Consider the following 18,180-nt stretch of genomic DNA (forward strand, 5'->3'; position numbering starts at 1 on the left):
TTTTATTTTATTTTATTTTATTTTATTTTATTTTATTTTATTTTATTTTATTTTATTTTATTATTTTAATATTTTCTAATTTAAAGGTCTTTAAAGGCCCTGCTACGTCCTGATCAAAGGTCCTTTTCCCCCTTTGAGACAGGAGAACCCTGTCCGTTGCCAGCAGGCCTAGTGTTGTACAAAATGACCCACGAGTAAAAAAAATAAAAAATCTGCCAGTGCCATGAGGCTCTGTAGTGGGCTGACGTGGCAAGGTTTTGGTAGCAGGGGGCCATAAGGGTGGCTTCCGTGAGAAGGATCTAGAAGCTGCCCCATGTTAGGTAAGCGCCCCACAGCTGACCAGAGCTGAGCCAATAAGGGATGTTGTTTGCGCCTCTGTGAGAGCAGATTTAAGAAAGGGAAAAAAACGCTGCCACACAGCAGCTGGGAGAGTGAGAGGAGTGAGGAACAGCCTTGCAGGCGCCAAGGTCAGCGAAGAAGGAGGGGGAGAGGTGCTCCAGGCGCCGGAGCAGAAGTCCCCTGCGGCCTGTGGTGAGGCCCATGGTGAAGCAGGCTGTCCCCCTGCAGCCCATGGAGTACCACGGTGGAGCAGGGTTCCACGCTGCAGCCCGTGGAGGAGACCACGGTGGAGCAGGTGGGGCTGCACCGACGGAGACTGCGGCCTGTGGAAGACCCCTGCCGGAGCAGATTCCGGGCTGGACCTGCAGCCTGTGGAGAGGAGACCACGCAGGAGCAGGTGACCTGGCAGGAGCTGCTGCCCGTGGGGGACCCAGGTTGGAGCAGTTTGTTCCCGAGGGATGGACCCTGTGGTACGGACCCATATCTGGAGCAGGTCTTGAAGAGCTGCTGCCTGTGGGCAGCTCATGCTGGATCTGTTCAGGAAGGACGGCATCCTTTTGGAGGGTCCCCATGTTGGAGCAGGGGCTGAGAGTGACTGAGAAGGAGCAGTGGAGATGAAGTTCTGTAGACTGACTGCAGCCCACATTTCCAATGTTCCCTTGTGCAGCTCGGGGTGGGAGGGAAGGATTGAAGAGGATGGATGGGAGGAAGGCGTTTTTGTTTTCTTTCCTTTGTTTCTCACTTCTCTAGCTTGTTAGTAATAGGCAATAAATCTTACTGTCTCCCTACTCTGAGTCTGTTTTGCCCGTCACGATAATTGTAGAACAATCTCCCTGTCCTTATCTCAACCCTTTTCATCGTATTTTCTCCCTCTTCCTCTCTGAGGAGGGGGAGTGAGAGAGTGGCTGTGGTGGAACTCGGCTGCCCACCTGAGTAAAACCACCACAGGCTCAGAGCCAGGTAATTGATCTGTTGGCTGTGTTTTTCTCCCCTCATCATTCCCTGCAACTGGACTGAGGCAACATAGTAGGGTAACAATCTCTTGGTAGATAGTATCAACATATTAGGATAAAAAGTTAGCAGAAAATGGTTTTCTTCTTATTTTTTTTTTCTCTCTAGGTCAGTGTATTTTACATTAGTTTCCTCCTTCATTTTGTACGTAGGAACCCGTAATGCATATCCCACTTGCGTATCTGTAGGCAATATAGGAAGTTTTCTGTGGGTATGTCCGTGTTTAGGAGATGGATGTTTGTGACAGCAACTATGTTGTGAGTAACACTGGTTCCAAAACAAAGAAGGCAATGTTTCACTACTGGTCATCTAATGTGTCTATCCATGGGCAACATGCACATTAATAATTAAACATATAGGCATAAACAGTCCCAGAGAGCATAAAATGTATTAAATGTAATTACATGCACTCCACAAAAAGATTTTCTTCCTGGAATCAGACCATACTCAGGATGTTTGTGCTGTTTGCTAAATGGCTCAGAATTGCTTTGAAAACTAGAAGCCCTTGGGACATTTCAGACCTTTGTACAAATATTCAAGCATGGTCTGCCATATTCTTAAAAATCTACTTCCTACCTGCTTTAAAGCACCAGGTACTGCTCCAGGGTACGTTTTGGGCATGCACTATATCTTGATGCACACTGAATTCATATTGAATGTAATTTGAGTAAAACTCAGGGTAAAATGCCATGACTAGTTGTTCTGGATTTGCATCCAGTCAAGGCAATATGAATGAAGTTTGACTCCAGTTTTACTTCTCTTGTAAGTGTAAGCTTTGCAAAAGGTATGTTGTCTGAGAAAACATACAATTGTTGAGGAAGGAAGGTTAGCGTGTCATCAGAAACAAGTTGTCCATTGATGTCACCATTCAATATCCCCAGTTACCACAACCTTGCACAAATGTATGTAGTTGTAAAATAGGTTCTTTCTGGCTTTGAATCCTTGAGAATTTGTGACCATGTATGTTACTGGCTGTGTATGTGCACATGTACACCCTATAAAATAATTCCGTATGTCATACATATAAAAATACCATGTGACTTTCTTAAAAGATTAATCACCATGTTTCCTCTAACTTGTATATGACATATAATAGTACCATAAATATAAGAAGCTGATGTGGTTTTGGCTCATAAAGGTATACCTTAGCTGTACTGGAACTCTATACCTTCAAAACAAGTAGCAATGAGCGGTGACTGCCGAAGTGCTCAATTACTAGTGACACTTGCAATTGAGATTTTAGAATATGTATAATTTAACAAATACAGCTCTCTGTTTGGAGGTCAGGTACTTCTGGTATTCATTCATCAGTGCTAACTGAGCCAGATGTTCAGCTGAAATAATCATTCTTCTAGCTCTAAATATCATGAGTCATATCAACCAGCACAATAATGCATACATAATTTGTATTAATGGAAAAACACATGAATCAAAATATCATATATTACTCTTAGACCATTTGGATTTGGCCTTTTTGGATTAAAGTGTTGGATGTAATGGCTGAAGACAAAAAAATGACCAAAGTTTCTCAAAAATAGTTTATTACAAAGACTAGAATTTTTAAAGGTGGGTGGTTTACTTGAAAATCCTCCTTGATTTCCACTCTGATTTTTGATCTGTGCAGAAAAAAGAAGTGCAACATATGATACTAAGACATACTGGTCCTTTGAAGGACTCAGCCAGCCAACAAGATAGAGCAGAGTGACATGTCTTGTGCTAAGTGAAACATAGAATGATGATGGACATATCAACCCACGGCAAATAAAGGTGCCAAGCAAACAGCTCAGGAAACAATGAAGTTTTCAGATGACCACACTGAAGTTTGGAGAATCATTTGCATTTTTCTTTATCACAATATGACTTGATTATAATATATATATATATTTCTTTAAACATTTAAAATATACACTGAGATTAACACTGAATTTTTTATCTTTGCAGTTTGCCGGGAAGACTCATACCAGTCAATAGTATCATGTGCTGCTGTAGTACTTACCCCTGTAGAGACGACAGTGGATACAAGCAAAAAGGAACGGACAATAATGCCTGATGTGTCTAAACAGTGAGTTATTCAAATAACATGATTTTTTACAAATACAGTGTAAACATCAGGTCACATTCATTCTTGCGGATATGCATATACACCTACTTTCTTTTTCACGAGGGGTTACATCTGCATTTCCAAAAGCAGAACTTGGCCTGAGGCTAAGCTGTTTCTTTTGCTCATTAGCTTTTTTTTTTTTTTTTTCCAAGGCTTTTGGTAATGAGGTATACAGAGGGAATGGGCGTTTATACTCTGAGAAATTGACTTTTTAACAGGCTTAATAGAGCGATTCCTTTTATTTAAATAGTTCTTTCATTCTTGCACAATGTTTTTAGTCAGCAGTTGCTTTTTAGAAAGAACATAATTTTGAAATGCTCTGCTCATTTGAGATATTTCAGTATTTTTCAGTGACTATTTTTATTGCTGTGTTATAACATATGATGGCATCTTCAAAAGTGGCATGGTAGTCTTCCAAAGAAAATCTATTAACTTAAATAGAGTGTAATTTGATACCTTGCATTAAATGAGAATCATAGCCACAGCATGTGTAGTAACACTTGTCTTGCAGTATCAGACAGGATGGTTGTTCCTTAACAATTGAGTCCTTGGAGAATGAAAACATAACGGTAATCACAACATGAATTTGGGGTACATGCGTATTTAAATTGTAGAAGGTAATCAAAAGTATGACAATGGATAATATGAGATCATTATTAATCCTTAAAATCGATGCTTTGTTCTCAGCTTCTCTGGGCATAAGCAAATTTAGCTTTGAAATTGTCTGTCAGTCTATTTCTATGAAGTACTATCTTGCACGCCTATTACTGTAAGAAAAGGAAACGCACACCCCTGCCAGTACTGGGTCCGGCTGGGATGGAGTTTACTTTCCCTGCAGCGGCCCATTCAGTGCTGTGCTCTGCACTTGTAGGTAAAACAGCATTGGTATCATACCAGTGTTTGGTCTATTGCTGAGCAATGCTGGCTCAGCAACCTCCAAACCACCCCTCCCAGGAGCCAGCAGGCTGGGAGTGGAGAGGGGACATCACCAGGGCAGCTGACCTTACCCACCAAAGGGATGTTTCATACCATATGATGTCACACTCAGCAATAAAGGGTGGGAAATGGGGAGAGGAAGACATCTGTCCTTCCAAACAGCTGCTATGCATATCGAGGCCCTGCTTCCCAGGACGTGGCTGAACATTGCTTATTGATGGGAAGTAGAGAATATATATATATATATTTCCCTCTCCCTTTCCCCTTTAATTAAATTATCCTTATCTCAGTCTGTGAGCCTTTTATTTTTCTTTCCAGCATACTTTCTTCTTCCCCCTCCACCCCCACCTTCTTTTGAGGAGGGGAAGTAAGAGAGCAGTTGTGGTGGAGTTTGGCTGCCCAGCTTCGTAAAACCACCACACCGCCACAAAAAACAACAACAAACAAACAAAACAAAAAACAATAGTGAATTAGATATTAGACCTGAAACCTACGTACAACTACTTTGAGCCAGATTAAAATATTCGTGCACTATCTGTTATTAGTTCTGATAATAGGAAGTGTAAAGTCTATTTTCCCCATGTGAATCTAGCCTTGGTACACACCTGTGGCTTTAGTGTGTATCTGACAGTGGCCTCTTTTCCAATCTGGTCATAAAACCCCTAGTCTAACTTTACTTAAAAATGTAATGTAGTACATTGTCTGTCATCTTAGTATTATTACAGTGAATTCATGTTCAAAATACCGTTGACATCTGTTTGATGTGATGTTTCAGTCATGGCTTTCTAAATACTATGGTATTGGGAAGGCAATAGACTACAAAATACTGCGCTGAAATAGAGTCCATTTTTGCCCTCTTTCCATTAAAAAGTAGGCCTTAAGTGTTGATTTCCTTTTTTCCTCCACTATCAGCAATTTCAGCATGTCATAATTTCTTATAAATTCAAAGTAAGGTCTTGTATGTGTTTAACGTGTACTTGAGAGTTTTATGACACCACCTCTTACACAGTTTTTCCCTTTGCCTTATTGATATTAGTAAGTGTATTAACCTGTTTTCTGTTTTCTATTTGTTGTTGTTAATTATTATTTTTTTGCTTTACAACCTGACTAGTGATATCCTTTAAGTAATTAGACTGAAATCATACTTCTCGTATGCACGCAGTGGTCTCAGAAATACGCTCTGGCCTCTGCTGCTCTTCCAATTTTCACATCTGAAAATATGACTTGCAGCTGTGGCATTCTTTCAAAAAGAAATAAGTTTTTGCTTAGACAGATTACATATATATGAACTTTTTCATGTGAAACAGCATCACTGTATTGGTATCTTTAAACCAACATTTCTTACAAATATGATGCAAACGAAACCCAAACATCTTTCTGGAAAACTTTTGCATATTGTTAGAACAGGAATTCTGTAAACTGCCTATAAACTTTCAAAGTAATTATAGGGGGATGAAAGCAAGCTGCTTCAAGGAGGTCTCAAGCATTGTGAAGCATCAGCATCACATTCACTTCTCTTTTCACCCTGTGCTTTCTACATGCAGATCTTTCTCCCCATATCCAGTTTTAATTGAAACAAAAGAGATCCCAGCTCCCATCTCTATATACCTCAGTGCCATCTGTTTTTATCCACTGTAAACATCAAGCAAGAAGAAGCCTTTGACATACCTTCAATTCCCTTGACTTTAGCACAGACTCCTTATGTGGTCTGACCTGCACAGGTGAACTATAATTACAGGTATTTGTAAATTACCTTTACTGAAAATAACATGAATGCTTTGATTTTTATGCTTACCTTTGTGAACTTCAGTGGTTTTGACTTGCATGGCTCAAAACTATCACAGGGGGGTGAGCAGTGGTCTACTCTGTAGGAATAAGTCCTGTAAAGAAAATGTTGCTTACTTTAGAGCCTTGGACAGAGTATGTTTAGTACTACATAAAAATGCAATCCAAGACGCACAAAGTACATATTAATGATAATAAGCTAATAAACAGTTACTAATTACTAAATACAATTATACTGTAAACCCCAGTGGAACGATACGCAAGACCTTCAGTACACAAGAAACTGTGTTGCCTGGGTGAAGGAAAAATGCCTTTAGTGTGAATTGTATGATACTTGACTAATGACGTTTTATCTTAGAAGCTGTTTTGTGGCTTTAAATAATGCACCATATTTGCTTAATGTAATTTTACTGTAAGCAGCAAAGTATCATGCCAGAAACAGTAGCAGCAAAATTTAATGATTCTTTGAATCAGTGAATAGATATTATCAGGATTGGAGGATTAAAGGTCATTTTTTTTTTTTTTCCCTGTATTTTTCTTCAAATTGCAAAATATTTAATCAGGAAGTGTTTTTTTGGTGATAGCTAGGGGATTGTGCACTGTGGGCAAAATCCCCACCTCTGTAAGAACATAGGTGCAAAATAAGCAGAGAAGGCTCTGGCCGAGGAAATGTCATATCTCGAGCAGCTTGGAAGTGACATCCTTTGTGATGTCAAAGTGACAAGCAATTGTCTGTACTCAGCAAAGTATCCTTTTGTTCTGCTGGCAGTAGCAAGAGCCCTGCTTTTTAGCTTTTGTCCTGCCACTCCACAACAGACTGTGACTTGTAAGAAATGTATAGTCTGAATGTCAGTGTGAGGTCAGGATTAAAACCAAAGAATGTGAGCTGTACCTTACTGTGTCCTTTGTGGCCTCCACTTTGTCTAGGATATTGCATTAATTTTACTGTGTTTGGTAGAAATACAAGTCTTAGAAAACCCATACTGTCAACAGTTCAAGTTATCAAGGCCTCTTGATGTTGCTTTTGTGGCAAATCAGTCAGTTGCTCCTGAAGGTGCACAGATGCTAGAAACAATTTTAACAGTTCGTTCTGTTTATATAGTCTTAATTTTAGTCCTTCCTATCTGAATTCAAGTATAAATAAATCAACTGCTGAGACAGAGCAACGACAAAAGGAATTCTCTCTTCCATTTCAAGCTCTTACGAGCATGGGAAAGAAAGCAAGGCTAGGGAACTGAAAGTTATGCTTTATAACCACTTAAGCTTCAGCTTCTGCGATCAAACTATCAACTGAAAGCTCACACTACAAGGGACAGTGTGGAAAAAAGAAGTTGCTTAGACATGTCTCTCTGAGCAGACAATGTTTTGCTGCTGCATGCTGTTCATATCTAAACACTGAGAAAACCATTCATGTGCTACTAGTGCTTGAAAAAAGTAAAGTGAAATTTCAGGTGCTTAATTTTTAATTTTTGTTCAGCGGCTTATTATGTACTTTATTTAATGTACTTTTTAAACTGATATTTTGGATATGACTGCACTGCAGTCCAGAATAGCAATGACAACGTGACCATCAGAGCTAGCTAATTTAAAGCTGCATAAAGTGCATTTCTGCTTCATCTGTTGTCACATTTCTGATTTTGTTTTTTCTTTGGAAGACGTTATTTCTGTTAAATTGTTTTTAGAGCTACAGATCCCATTGTTATGAAGCAGCCATAGTAACTTGCCAACTGTTTGCCATATCAGAAATATTTCTGGAACTTTATTACCTTAGGTTGTAGATCCCTGGTAAATGCTACAGCTCCTTTAGCAGTTTTTAAACTCCTAATAGTCAAGTCAATTTTTTCTTCTGATAAATACATGAATGGGCGGCCTATGTAGTGAGGCTTTCTAATATTACCTGTGCCAAAGCTGATTAATTTGTACCTTGCAACTTTGCTTACCTGAGCAAGATTCTTATGCATGAGTTCAATTTCAAATCCCAGGAGTAGGCTCACAGTAGTCACAGTGACTACAGTCGGGTGCGTACTGATAGGTAAGGTAGAGGACTGTAGCTTTAGTGCTGTGTCGTACTTCACTTCTAACTAAATGAATAAAAGGTATTTGCTAAACTAAATACCTGTACTAAACAGTGAAGGTAAGTATATGGATGACTCTTGTTGCTCTGGAAATATATTGGTTTTCAAGCTGTGGTTCCAACTCAGTAGAGAAGCAGTAAAAGACACATCAGCTGAATTAGAGTATACTACCCAGCATAGCATTTTAGTCATATGTAAGAGGTAGAGGATTGGATTTATATCAATTTCTTCAAAACAAGTACTTCAAAATTGTGGAAAGAGTTTGTAGTACAATATGCATATGCCATCAATAGTCAAATACAATTTGACTATTATAAATACAATAAATTGCTTCCTGAACTGGTAGGAATTGCTGATATTTCTGCAATGGCCAAACACATTGCCAGAACTGCTTCACACACATGAGGTGGAAGGAGGTCCTTCTTGGGGAACCAGCAAGGCCTGTGTCCAAAGGTCTTAGGCCAGAACACGTCTCTTCAGGGCTCAGGAGTGTGCACATGAGGGTCTCCTTGTGTTTCCAGCTCCTACACATCTCCTGCATGGGCTGCTTCCTCTGCTTTGTCACACTTGCTCAGCCATCACTCTTTCTCCCTGCCATGCATGCTTCTCACAGGACTGTGCAGCCCACCTGGTTTACAGTTCTTTGCTGCTGAGTGCGCAGCTCTTTCTTTGTATAGATGTAAGGATGGCTCAAATACATTAAAGTCTCACAAGACAGGAAATTTCAGTAGTGTTTCCTTCTTATATCTGTGGAAAATAGTCACAAGTGCTGCCTGTCTCTGTCATGTGACAGGCCACATGCAAAGAGTGGAAATCACAGCAGATGTGTCTAGGAAGGTAACAGCTGAAGTAATGTAGAATCTGATTTACTCTAAGACCCTAGTGAACGCATGGGTTTTGAATGTTAGATATTCTGCAGAAGATTTTTATATATCGTAGTTAAGAATCAGGGGATGAACTGTGTTTTTCATAGTAATGGATATTGGTTTCCTTTGATGAAGTTACGCTTAGTGAAATATTTTTTATTTTTATTTTTTTTTTTGAAAAAGCAAATATTGGAAAATATCTTCTGCTAGGTCTTTGAATCTTCAATTTCTATACTGGTGAAAAAGCATATTGAAAATATATAACTAGCTATATTCACTATGGAAGGGATTAATAAATAATAGAAACATAATCAGGGTAAAAAACAAACAAACTCTTTGTTTAAAAGGCACTTTTAAGCTGTTATATTTGATTAAGAGCTCATTTTTAATTTTCTGGTTCTCTATCCGTTTGGAATAAAACAAAGGGAAAACAAACCATAACCCACGGCCACAGCAGTTCTGTGGACTCACTGTATATCTTCTATTGCTTTTTCTACATTATGGGAAAATGAGTACATGAGAAGAGCAAAATAACTCATTTCTGAAATTAGAAACATTTCAGAAAATAGAAAAACAGAATATTCACATTTCTTCTGTTGTCTGCTATTCCATAACCCTAGCAAACTAGAACTCCCACAAGACATTTTGTTTTCACTAGGCTGGTCAGATAGGTAACCTCTTTTTGCTTTCTTCGAAGAAAAAAAATGAGAACATATCAAATTCTGAAGCTTCTACTGTTTTCTATGTGTCCTACCACTGCCAAAATGAGAAGGATTTTGTACAATTACAAAATAACTAATGGTTGTGCAAATGAAATAAAATAGTACTGTAAAGCAAATATGGCAGAAACTTTGTATCAGGTTGTAGAGTAGGTGCATCAGTAGTTCTCATGTTTTTTCTCAGTTATAGCAACCAACTATTCATAGAAAAGATCAACTGAAGATCAATCCAGATAAATATTTACCTCTGGAGGTCATCTGGTCCAATCCCCTGCTCAAGCAGGGCTGTCTAGAAAAGGTGGCCTAGGACCATGTTCAGATAGCTTTTAAAGATCTTGAAGGAGATCAACATCTCTGAACAACCTGTGTCTGTGCTTAGACATTATTTAAAGTGGATACTTTAAAGTATTACTGATGCAAAGCAGAGGTTCTTAATGCTTTCTTTACATCTGTCTTTACTAGCCAGACCATTTATCCTCGGGGTACTCCCTGGGACAGGGAGCAGAAGACCCTCCCCCCTAGTTCAGGTGGAAACATTTAGAGGCCTGCTGCTCCACCTGGACTGCCACAAGTCCACGGAGCCAGACAGGATCCACCTGAGGGTGCTGAGGGAGCTGGTGGATGTGATTGCTGAGCCACTTTCCATCATCTATCAGTGGTCATGATCACCTGGAGAGGTCCCAGATGACTGGAGACTTGCTAATGGGATGCTCATCTGTAAGAAGGGTTGTAAGGAGGACCCAGGGAACTAAAAGCCTCTCAGTCTGAGCTTGGTGCCAGGAAAGGTGATGGAACAGGTTGTCTTGAATGCAACCAGGAAGCATGTTGAAGACAACCTGGAGATCAGGCCCAGTCAGCATGGGTTTGTGAAAGGCAAGTCCTGCCTGACCAACCTCATCTCCTTCTATGACAGGGTGACCAGCCTGGTGGATGAGGGAAAGGCTGTTGATGTAGTCTGCTTAGACTTCATCAAGGCCTTTGACATGGTCTCCCACAATATTCTCTTGGAGAAGCTGGCAGCCCATGGCTTAGACAGGTATGCTCTTTGCTTAGTTAAAAACTGGCTGGATGACTGGGCCCAGAGAGTGGTGGTGTTATCTTCTGATTATTTGGATGAGGGAATTGAGTGTACCCTCAGGAAGCTTGAGGAAGACACCAAGCTGAGGGGAAGTGTCCATCTGTTGGAGGGTAGGAAGGCCCTACAGAGGGACCTGGACACGATGGGTTGATGGGCAGAGAACAATGGGATATGGTTCAACATGGCTAAGTGCTAGGGCCTGCACTTTAGTTATAGCAAAAGCTGTGCAGAGGAAAAGGATCTGGGGGTGTTGGTCAATGTCTGCCTGAACATGAGTTGGCAGTGTGCCCAGGTGGCCAAGAAGGCCAACAGCATCCTGGCTTGTATCAGGAACAGTGCAGCCAGCAGGAGGTGATCGTCCCCCTGTACTCTGCTCTGGTGAGGCCGCACCTCGAGTGCTGTGTTCAGCTTTGGGCCCCTCACTACAAGAAAGACATTGAGGTGGCAAAAATGGGGGCAAAACTATTTGTTGAATTTGACTTCTCCGACTCAAGCTTGCACAGAATTAACTGGAAGCACATAGTATTAGATAACCACTCCAGAAACAGAACTGTACTTTCTGGTGTGTAAAAGCAACTGCTGTTGCGAAGCTGTAATTAAAGTCATTTTTGAGCCACAGCTGGTGGTTGTGTGAGTTTTATAATCTTCCTAGAAATTTAAGGCAGTTTTGGGCCTGTACTTCGGTGCAGCAGAAACATCAGTTTGAGGTAATGTTCTGTAAATGCTGAAGAGTGTGAGGTGCTGGTGGGTGACGGCAGGGGAGAAAGGACCAAGAGGATAATTTGTTTTGTAATTTAGAAGCCTGTGCTGCTTGTATTAAAGTACAACCCCGGTTCTTACAAATTAGATTTCAAAGCATAATTGCAGCTCAAATGTAAAAATTAATCAACTATGTTATTACTTCAGAACAATTAAAGTATCATAAAATGGAAAACAAATATGAAGGAAATATGTTTGCACATGTAATGCTAAGACTACGAAATACTTAATTTGGTTAGACAAATGCATTGTAGATTAAAACTAGGAAAAAAACAGATTGTGTGTCAGAGATGTACTTGTTTCACTTTCACAGCAACTTAATAATAGCTCTGAAGCATAACAAAGAACAGCGTATTTTGGTAATTTCTTATTCTTACTGGAAGACATTGGGAAAAGAGGAGAAATGTTAGGGGAAAAACTAGGTAGATTTGTAGTTCTGATTGTATAGCTATTGGACTATGCTTTTAGTTTTATAGCTTATAATATTTTTACTGGAAGTATATAATCAAGTATTCTTTTGAAAGTGATGAATGAAAAACGATGGCCTTGTGATGGTGATGTTACTGGTTTTATGGAGAGGTTTCCTAAACCACATGTTTTGTAGAGCATTCCTAAAAGCATCATCTTTACAGTAGCAGTGGTAGTCATCTTTGTTAGCACGTATGACTCTGAGTCATCTCATCTTGATTTAAATAGGAATATTGCTGGAGTAAACTCAGTTCAACGAGCATGCTGCTTAAAAATACAGAAATGCTGTAGAGGGAATGAATTATACAAAAACTACATGAGAAGTGTACATACCCGCATAGTACGTTTAACATACCATCAATGAGACTTCACTTTTTATTTCACAAAACTAAATGGGGAGATGCTACGGAGGTGTGCATACTCTAAATACTAGTATTTTTAAAGAGCAAGATTTGCTCTGTTTTGCAGAGTAAAAAGAGTTATTAGAGAAAGTGTAGAAATAATTTGAAGAACAATCTCCTTACCTTCAACTCCAGCTCCTTGGTTTGTTTCTTTTGTTCCTATTTATTTTGTCCTCGAGGTAACGAAGATATGGAGACAATATCCCTCTTATTCCTGTATTTACATTTTCAATGTACTTAAGAATATCTCTGGAAGTAGGGATTTTAGTGACCCTGTGTTATGTAAATCTGTATTTTACATTGAGAATTGAGTACATGGTGATTTACTCCTATGGATTTACTAATAGCAGAGGTGTATGGCTGGGAAATGAGGATGAAGGAAGCAGAGGACTTAAAAGTGAAAGGCTACTGCTTTAACATGTTAGAACACATGCAGTACTAGTGCACTTGGATTGTTTGAGACAGAAATTCAAAATTATATTGAAATAAAGTTGTGAAAACAAAATATTGGAACAAGCAACAGTTAATTTATGCTGCAAAAGTTATCCATACAGATATGAAATGAGTACAAATGTGAGTTCTTCCTCGTGTGCTCTGGGACCAGGATTCAGCTGGGTTATATGAGGAGGTTACTTGCCCAGGCTTCTTTTTATCTGCAGTAGCCACTGTGGAACGCTTCACTGAAGTCTGTGAGGGAAGGTTTTTCTCTCTTCTTTTCCCATATTACACCTGTAAGTATTTCACATGTTTCTTGCACCTGGTCTGTTTACGAGTTCTTTGTGGATATTGCAGGATTTTACTCAAAGGACAACTGCAACTTGCTTTGCTTTCGGAATTTTAATCTTCCCTGTATTGTTACGCAATGGAGTAGTATATAGTTCTTGTTACGAATCAAAACTATTTGCTGCTGCTACAACATTGATTAAATGTGTAACAGCATGTATTGGAAATATCTACCTATTAATAATCCAGCTTTAGAGCTTCCATCACAGCAGCCCACATCTGTTTGTGCACAGCTTTGATAAATATCACAAAAAGAGAGAAGCATGGAAAGAAAAAGAGGCCAGTGCTTATGCCAGAACTGCCTTCTTTCTGTGTTGAACTGCTTAGTTAATTATATTTACAAGTATTAGCGAGATGTAAATACTTACTTGCACTTGTTCTAGCTGTCATGTCAGGTATTGCATTAATGCCGTGGGGTTAAATAATTTACAGACCTTTGTAGATCTCACAGATCTCCATGTTTTGACCTGTACAAATTAAGACAGCTGACTAAAAAGAAGCATAAATAGGTTAGACAGAAGAGGTGGGGTTTTTGGAAACACATTCATCAAAGTATGACATAGATTGCAAGTTAACCTGTGGTTCTCTGCATTTTTTAACTCCAAGATTGGCTGTTTCATATGTTGTGCAAATCCCCCATGTCCCAAGAGGATTCCTGGGATGAGCAAGACAAGGAAGATGGAAGAAACACAGATAAAAGAGATTACAGGGAGTGAGCTATTAAGGTAGAAATCAAGGGAAGAACAGGCAGGGGGGTAAAGGAAGAGAGGTAGGTTTCAGGTAAACTTTTCCGTGTGTTAATCATCCATACTTATTACCTGCAGTGTTGGTAGAACTACTTATTTATTCGTTTATACAGGAAGCTTATAGGGTGCTTACCTGAAAGTATTTTAATGTTCATTTAACTCTGTTGTACTGACCTGCTCCCCCAGCTTTTTATTGTGTCCTTTTGTATAATATGCATCTTTGTATACAGTTTTAGTATGTGCCGAGCTTACTGCTTTGGAAAACACTGAACTGAAGAGGAGTCATCTCTCTGGGCAGTTCTAAGAGCAGAGGTGGCAGAGACATCAACTCAGAGCTACAAAACACCCAGGAATGAACAGTGTGAGAACTAAGAACAAAATGTGTCACATAATTCTGGTTTCATCAATCTAAAAGAGTCACGCTCACAGTATAAAGCCAGAACAGGAGAAACCCTCCCCTTTTTGCTGGAAGAACAAGTAGAACCGTAATGCCAAGTTATTTTGTCCTGCAGTAGGGTTTCTTAGGGGATCCTATTAATGAGGAATGAGGCTGTACTTTGAGCCTTAATTTTGTAATCTTATTTTAATCTGATTTTACAATTTTATTTTTCTAATCCTTAGCTGGATTTGAATATATAAGAGGGATTAATATTTTTGACTGGAGAAAAACAAATAATCTAGCTAAACATTTTCAGAGGTAAGGCTGAGATAAACATTGTCAGTTTTGACAATTGACTATCAATAGAGAAAAACATTACAGAACTCTAAAAAGAGCTATATTCTTTGTAGCTAAGTAAAAGCCACCTCTGTTTCTTGTCCAAGGAACAGTACAGTCCATTAGGGATAACTAACGGAGAAGCTTGAAAACATCGCTTATGGGTCAGGGAGAAAGCACAACTGTTCAGAAGCAGAAAACCAGTTTACTTTTTAAATTCTGTGCTGGCGTTATAGGAGAAAATAGACATAAAAATAATATGTTTAATTTATTTTAATATCAGATGGAATTGAAATGGAGTTTGTTAAGTTTCTTATAGACTTCATTTTTTCTTTATCACCTTAAAACAGAAATACGTTTAGAGAACTTGGAATTCAGTACAAGTCCATTGCAAGAATGAATTACGAAGCTTAGCCATAGTTCAGAAAGTCTCAGAAAAGTTATATGCCCTTTCACCTGGGGACTTCTGATATTGGCTCTACTGATGCTTGTCTATTCATTTTTAATTAAAAAAAAAAATAAAATTCATCTGTTCAAAGTGATATTTAATGCTTCCAACTCTGTACTATCCGTATACTTATTAATGACTTATTTTTTTAACCTGATAGTACATAACAAAATGTACTAAGTACTTTAAATTCCAAATTATTGAAAACAATCTTACATTTGTAATGAATGGCTGATAAACTTCAGGGAATCCATAATTTAGATGTCAACAGAACACACTGACTCCAGCTACTATAATAGATTGTACTTGAAAAAGCAACAATTAAATACGTATAATAGAATGGTTTTGGTTACTATGGGAACAGTTAAAGGTTTTTCAGCATTGCAAACTACTGTGTGTATACAAGAGAAATGATGTTCTTAGTCAAAGAAGCTATGAAAGGTTTCCAAGGAAAAGATTAAATAATATGAAATGTTTGAACCAAAAGCTTTCAAATATCTTTCTACAATATGGCAGTGTTGTTTTTTGTTTGTTTGTTTTTTGTTTTCTTCCATCTTCCTGCTTCCCCCCATTCTTTTGCCACTGGTTGTTGGAGTTAGGGATTTTGAGTTGTGTAGCAAAAAGCACTGCGAAGGATTAGTGAATGAAAAAGGAACGGGGTTAAGTTATTTTATTTCTGAAGCCGTTGTCTATTTACAACAGATCTAATCCTATCTCATAAATGTAACCTAGTTTAAGGCATCGGAACCATAGTTTCATACTTTCTTTGGCATACTTCTGACTTTATTCACTTAACATGGAAATAATGTTTTATTTAGAGGAGGAAGAAAAAAGAAAAAAGTATCATTTTTTCATTTCACTGAAGCTCAAGTTTTTTTCAACATAGATTGCACAGCCACTTAATGATACTGCTAAACTAGGTGTTAGCTTATTATTTATTATTATTTTTATTTTCTGTTATTTCTATTATCTTTTTGGTTCTTCACATCATCATCTGTACGTTAATTTTGGCATTTCTTTAAAGAAAAGGAAATAAAAAGGGAGGGTACTTATAGCATCAAGTTTGCAGTAGAGCAAATATTAAATCAAAGTAATTGAGGTGTCTTTTATAGTTGGTCTAAATCAAAGATTTCGTGTGTTCAATGGGGAAAGATTTGCTTGAAAAGCTTGATCATCAGTAATGTTGAGATCTGTTCTGAAACTAGTACAATCTGCTAGAGTTGGGAACATCTGAAATGTGGTCCCTGAGAGTGAGAAACTAGCTGAAGCCAATTAGCACGCTTACTTTCATGATACAGCATTGAATTTTAAAAGGAGAAGGTTCTTTGATGTCTTTTAAAAGAAAATGCCTAGAAGATGTATTATCAACCATTATTTAAATATGTGCAAAACAATAAAGTGTTGTTTTGCATCTATCTTTCAAGGTGTAGATATTGGAATGCGTAGAACTACAAGCCAGCAGTTACATTAACTGTTCTAAATATGTCATCTAATCTCCTGTGCTTGCTTGTGGATTGAAAAAGGACACCTTTCAGTGTGAAGTACTGTACAGCATGTTTGTTTTCCTTACTGAAGTAAAAGTGCAGTAAGTTGAGAAACACATATTCAGTGTCATTAAAGATATATTTAAAAGTCTTAACTCTTTTGTATCGTATGTAATATTTCTTATGATATTGACATAAGCATTTTGTTACAGTTGTATATGAGAAAAAGGAAGGATTCTGTGTTGTTGCGGAAGGTCTTTCTGCATCATTATGTCAGTTAGTCCTGACTCGCTCTGTATATGTGTTTAATCATGAGTGAAGTCTTGAGTTTTAGACTCATTTCTGATCGCTTGGGATCCGTACTGTACCCGTGTGTTGTAGTTTGTTTTTTTTTTGCATCATCTTTAAAAGGTGAGGAGTTTTTTTGTGTCTTCCAGCCACAATATCATTAACTGAAGTGTTCTGGATTCTGCATTTTGGGCACAGAAAACACTTCTCTTTACAATTGCTGATCACTTTCTTGGCTCATTTAATAACTTTAAATTTCTCATCTGAACTCCAAACTGCTATCAAGAGTGAATGAATAGAAAACTGCTAGGAAGAAGTGTATGAATGAGCTCAGTGGCCTGTTCTCAGCTTTCCAAATACCCCCTGACCTTGACATCCTTCTCCATAGAGATTTGTGAAGGTCGTAAGTTGTGTTATAGATAGTTCTGTCCTGATCACCACTACTAGCCCTTTATGAATCTTTTTCAAATTCCCACCAAGCACCACTTGGCTACAAACATATAGCTGCCATCATAATTATGTGCTGCCTCCTTACCATCCTGAGCCTGTTTGAAGCAGTACTAAAAACCTCATGAAATTGCCTTTAACAGAAATTGAAATGTTTGAAATACTTCCTTGCTTGAGCCCTGTTTCACACCGGGCAGGCTTGTAGTGTCACTGGTAGCCAGAACATGAAGCAAGTACAGACACTGCTCAGCCTGTCTGTGGAAGAGTTTATACAGATCTGGGGGGAACGGGCAGCTTTTTGTGGTTTATGTCCTCTGGTAGGAGAATAACTTTTGTAGCATTGACAAAAATCAAGCTTTTTTTTTTTTTTTTCATTATTATTATTTCACTTGTTGACAGCTGCTTCAAAGATGACCTCTGTGAACATATCAAAAAAAAAAAAAAAAGGAAGAGACAAGAAGTCTGGCTTTTGACAGAAACATATGAGTATGTTTTTATAGCTTGTTTTTCTCACTTAAATTGGAGCAAGTAACTTGAGCTTAGCTGTCATGAAGGATGGGGTTACAGGTACTCCAGTGATTTGGGCAGTCAGTGTATCATAGAATGATTAGTTTCTTTTCAATGAAATAAAAGCATCCTTGCACCCATTAGTGCCATAGGTGGCATTGTCCTGATTTGCCACCTTCACCTGTTTTCCGAAGTGACCTTTGCAAAGAAGTACAGGACAAAAC

General features: G+C 38.5%; 1 protein-coding gene across 7 annotated transcripts in view; it reads left to right on the plus strand.

Moving 5' to 3' along the window:
- The window catches only part of CCSER1 (coiled-coil serine rich protein 1), a 712,119-nt gene that overhangs the window by 229,234 nt on the left and 464,705 nt on the right, over window positions 1–18,180 (plus strand). For all 7 annotated transcript variants that reach the window (XM_035326089.1, XM_035326088.1, XM_035326092.1 and 4 more), the window contains one exon: window positions 3,292–3,412. In XM_035326089.1, the coding sequence (XP_035181980.1) occupies window positions 3,292–3,412 (121 nt within the window). The remainder of the gene's footprint in view (window positions 1–3,291; window positions 3,413–18,180) is intronic.

The sequence above is a fragment of the Oxyura jamaicensis genome, chromosome 4, assembly GCF_011077185.1.
Source record: "Oxyura jamaicensis isolate SHBP4307 breed ruddy duck chromosome 4, BPBGC_Ojam_1.0, whole genome shotgun sequence".
Classification (NCBI taxonomy): Eukaryota; Metazoa; Chordata; class Aves; order Anseriformes; family Anatidae; genus Oxyura; species Oxyura jamaicensis.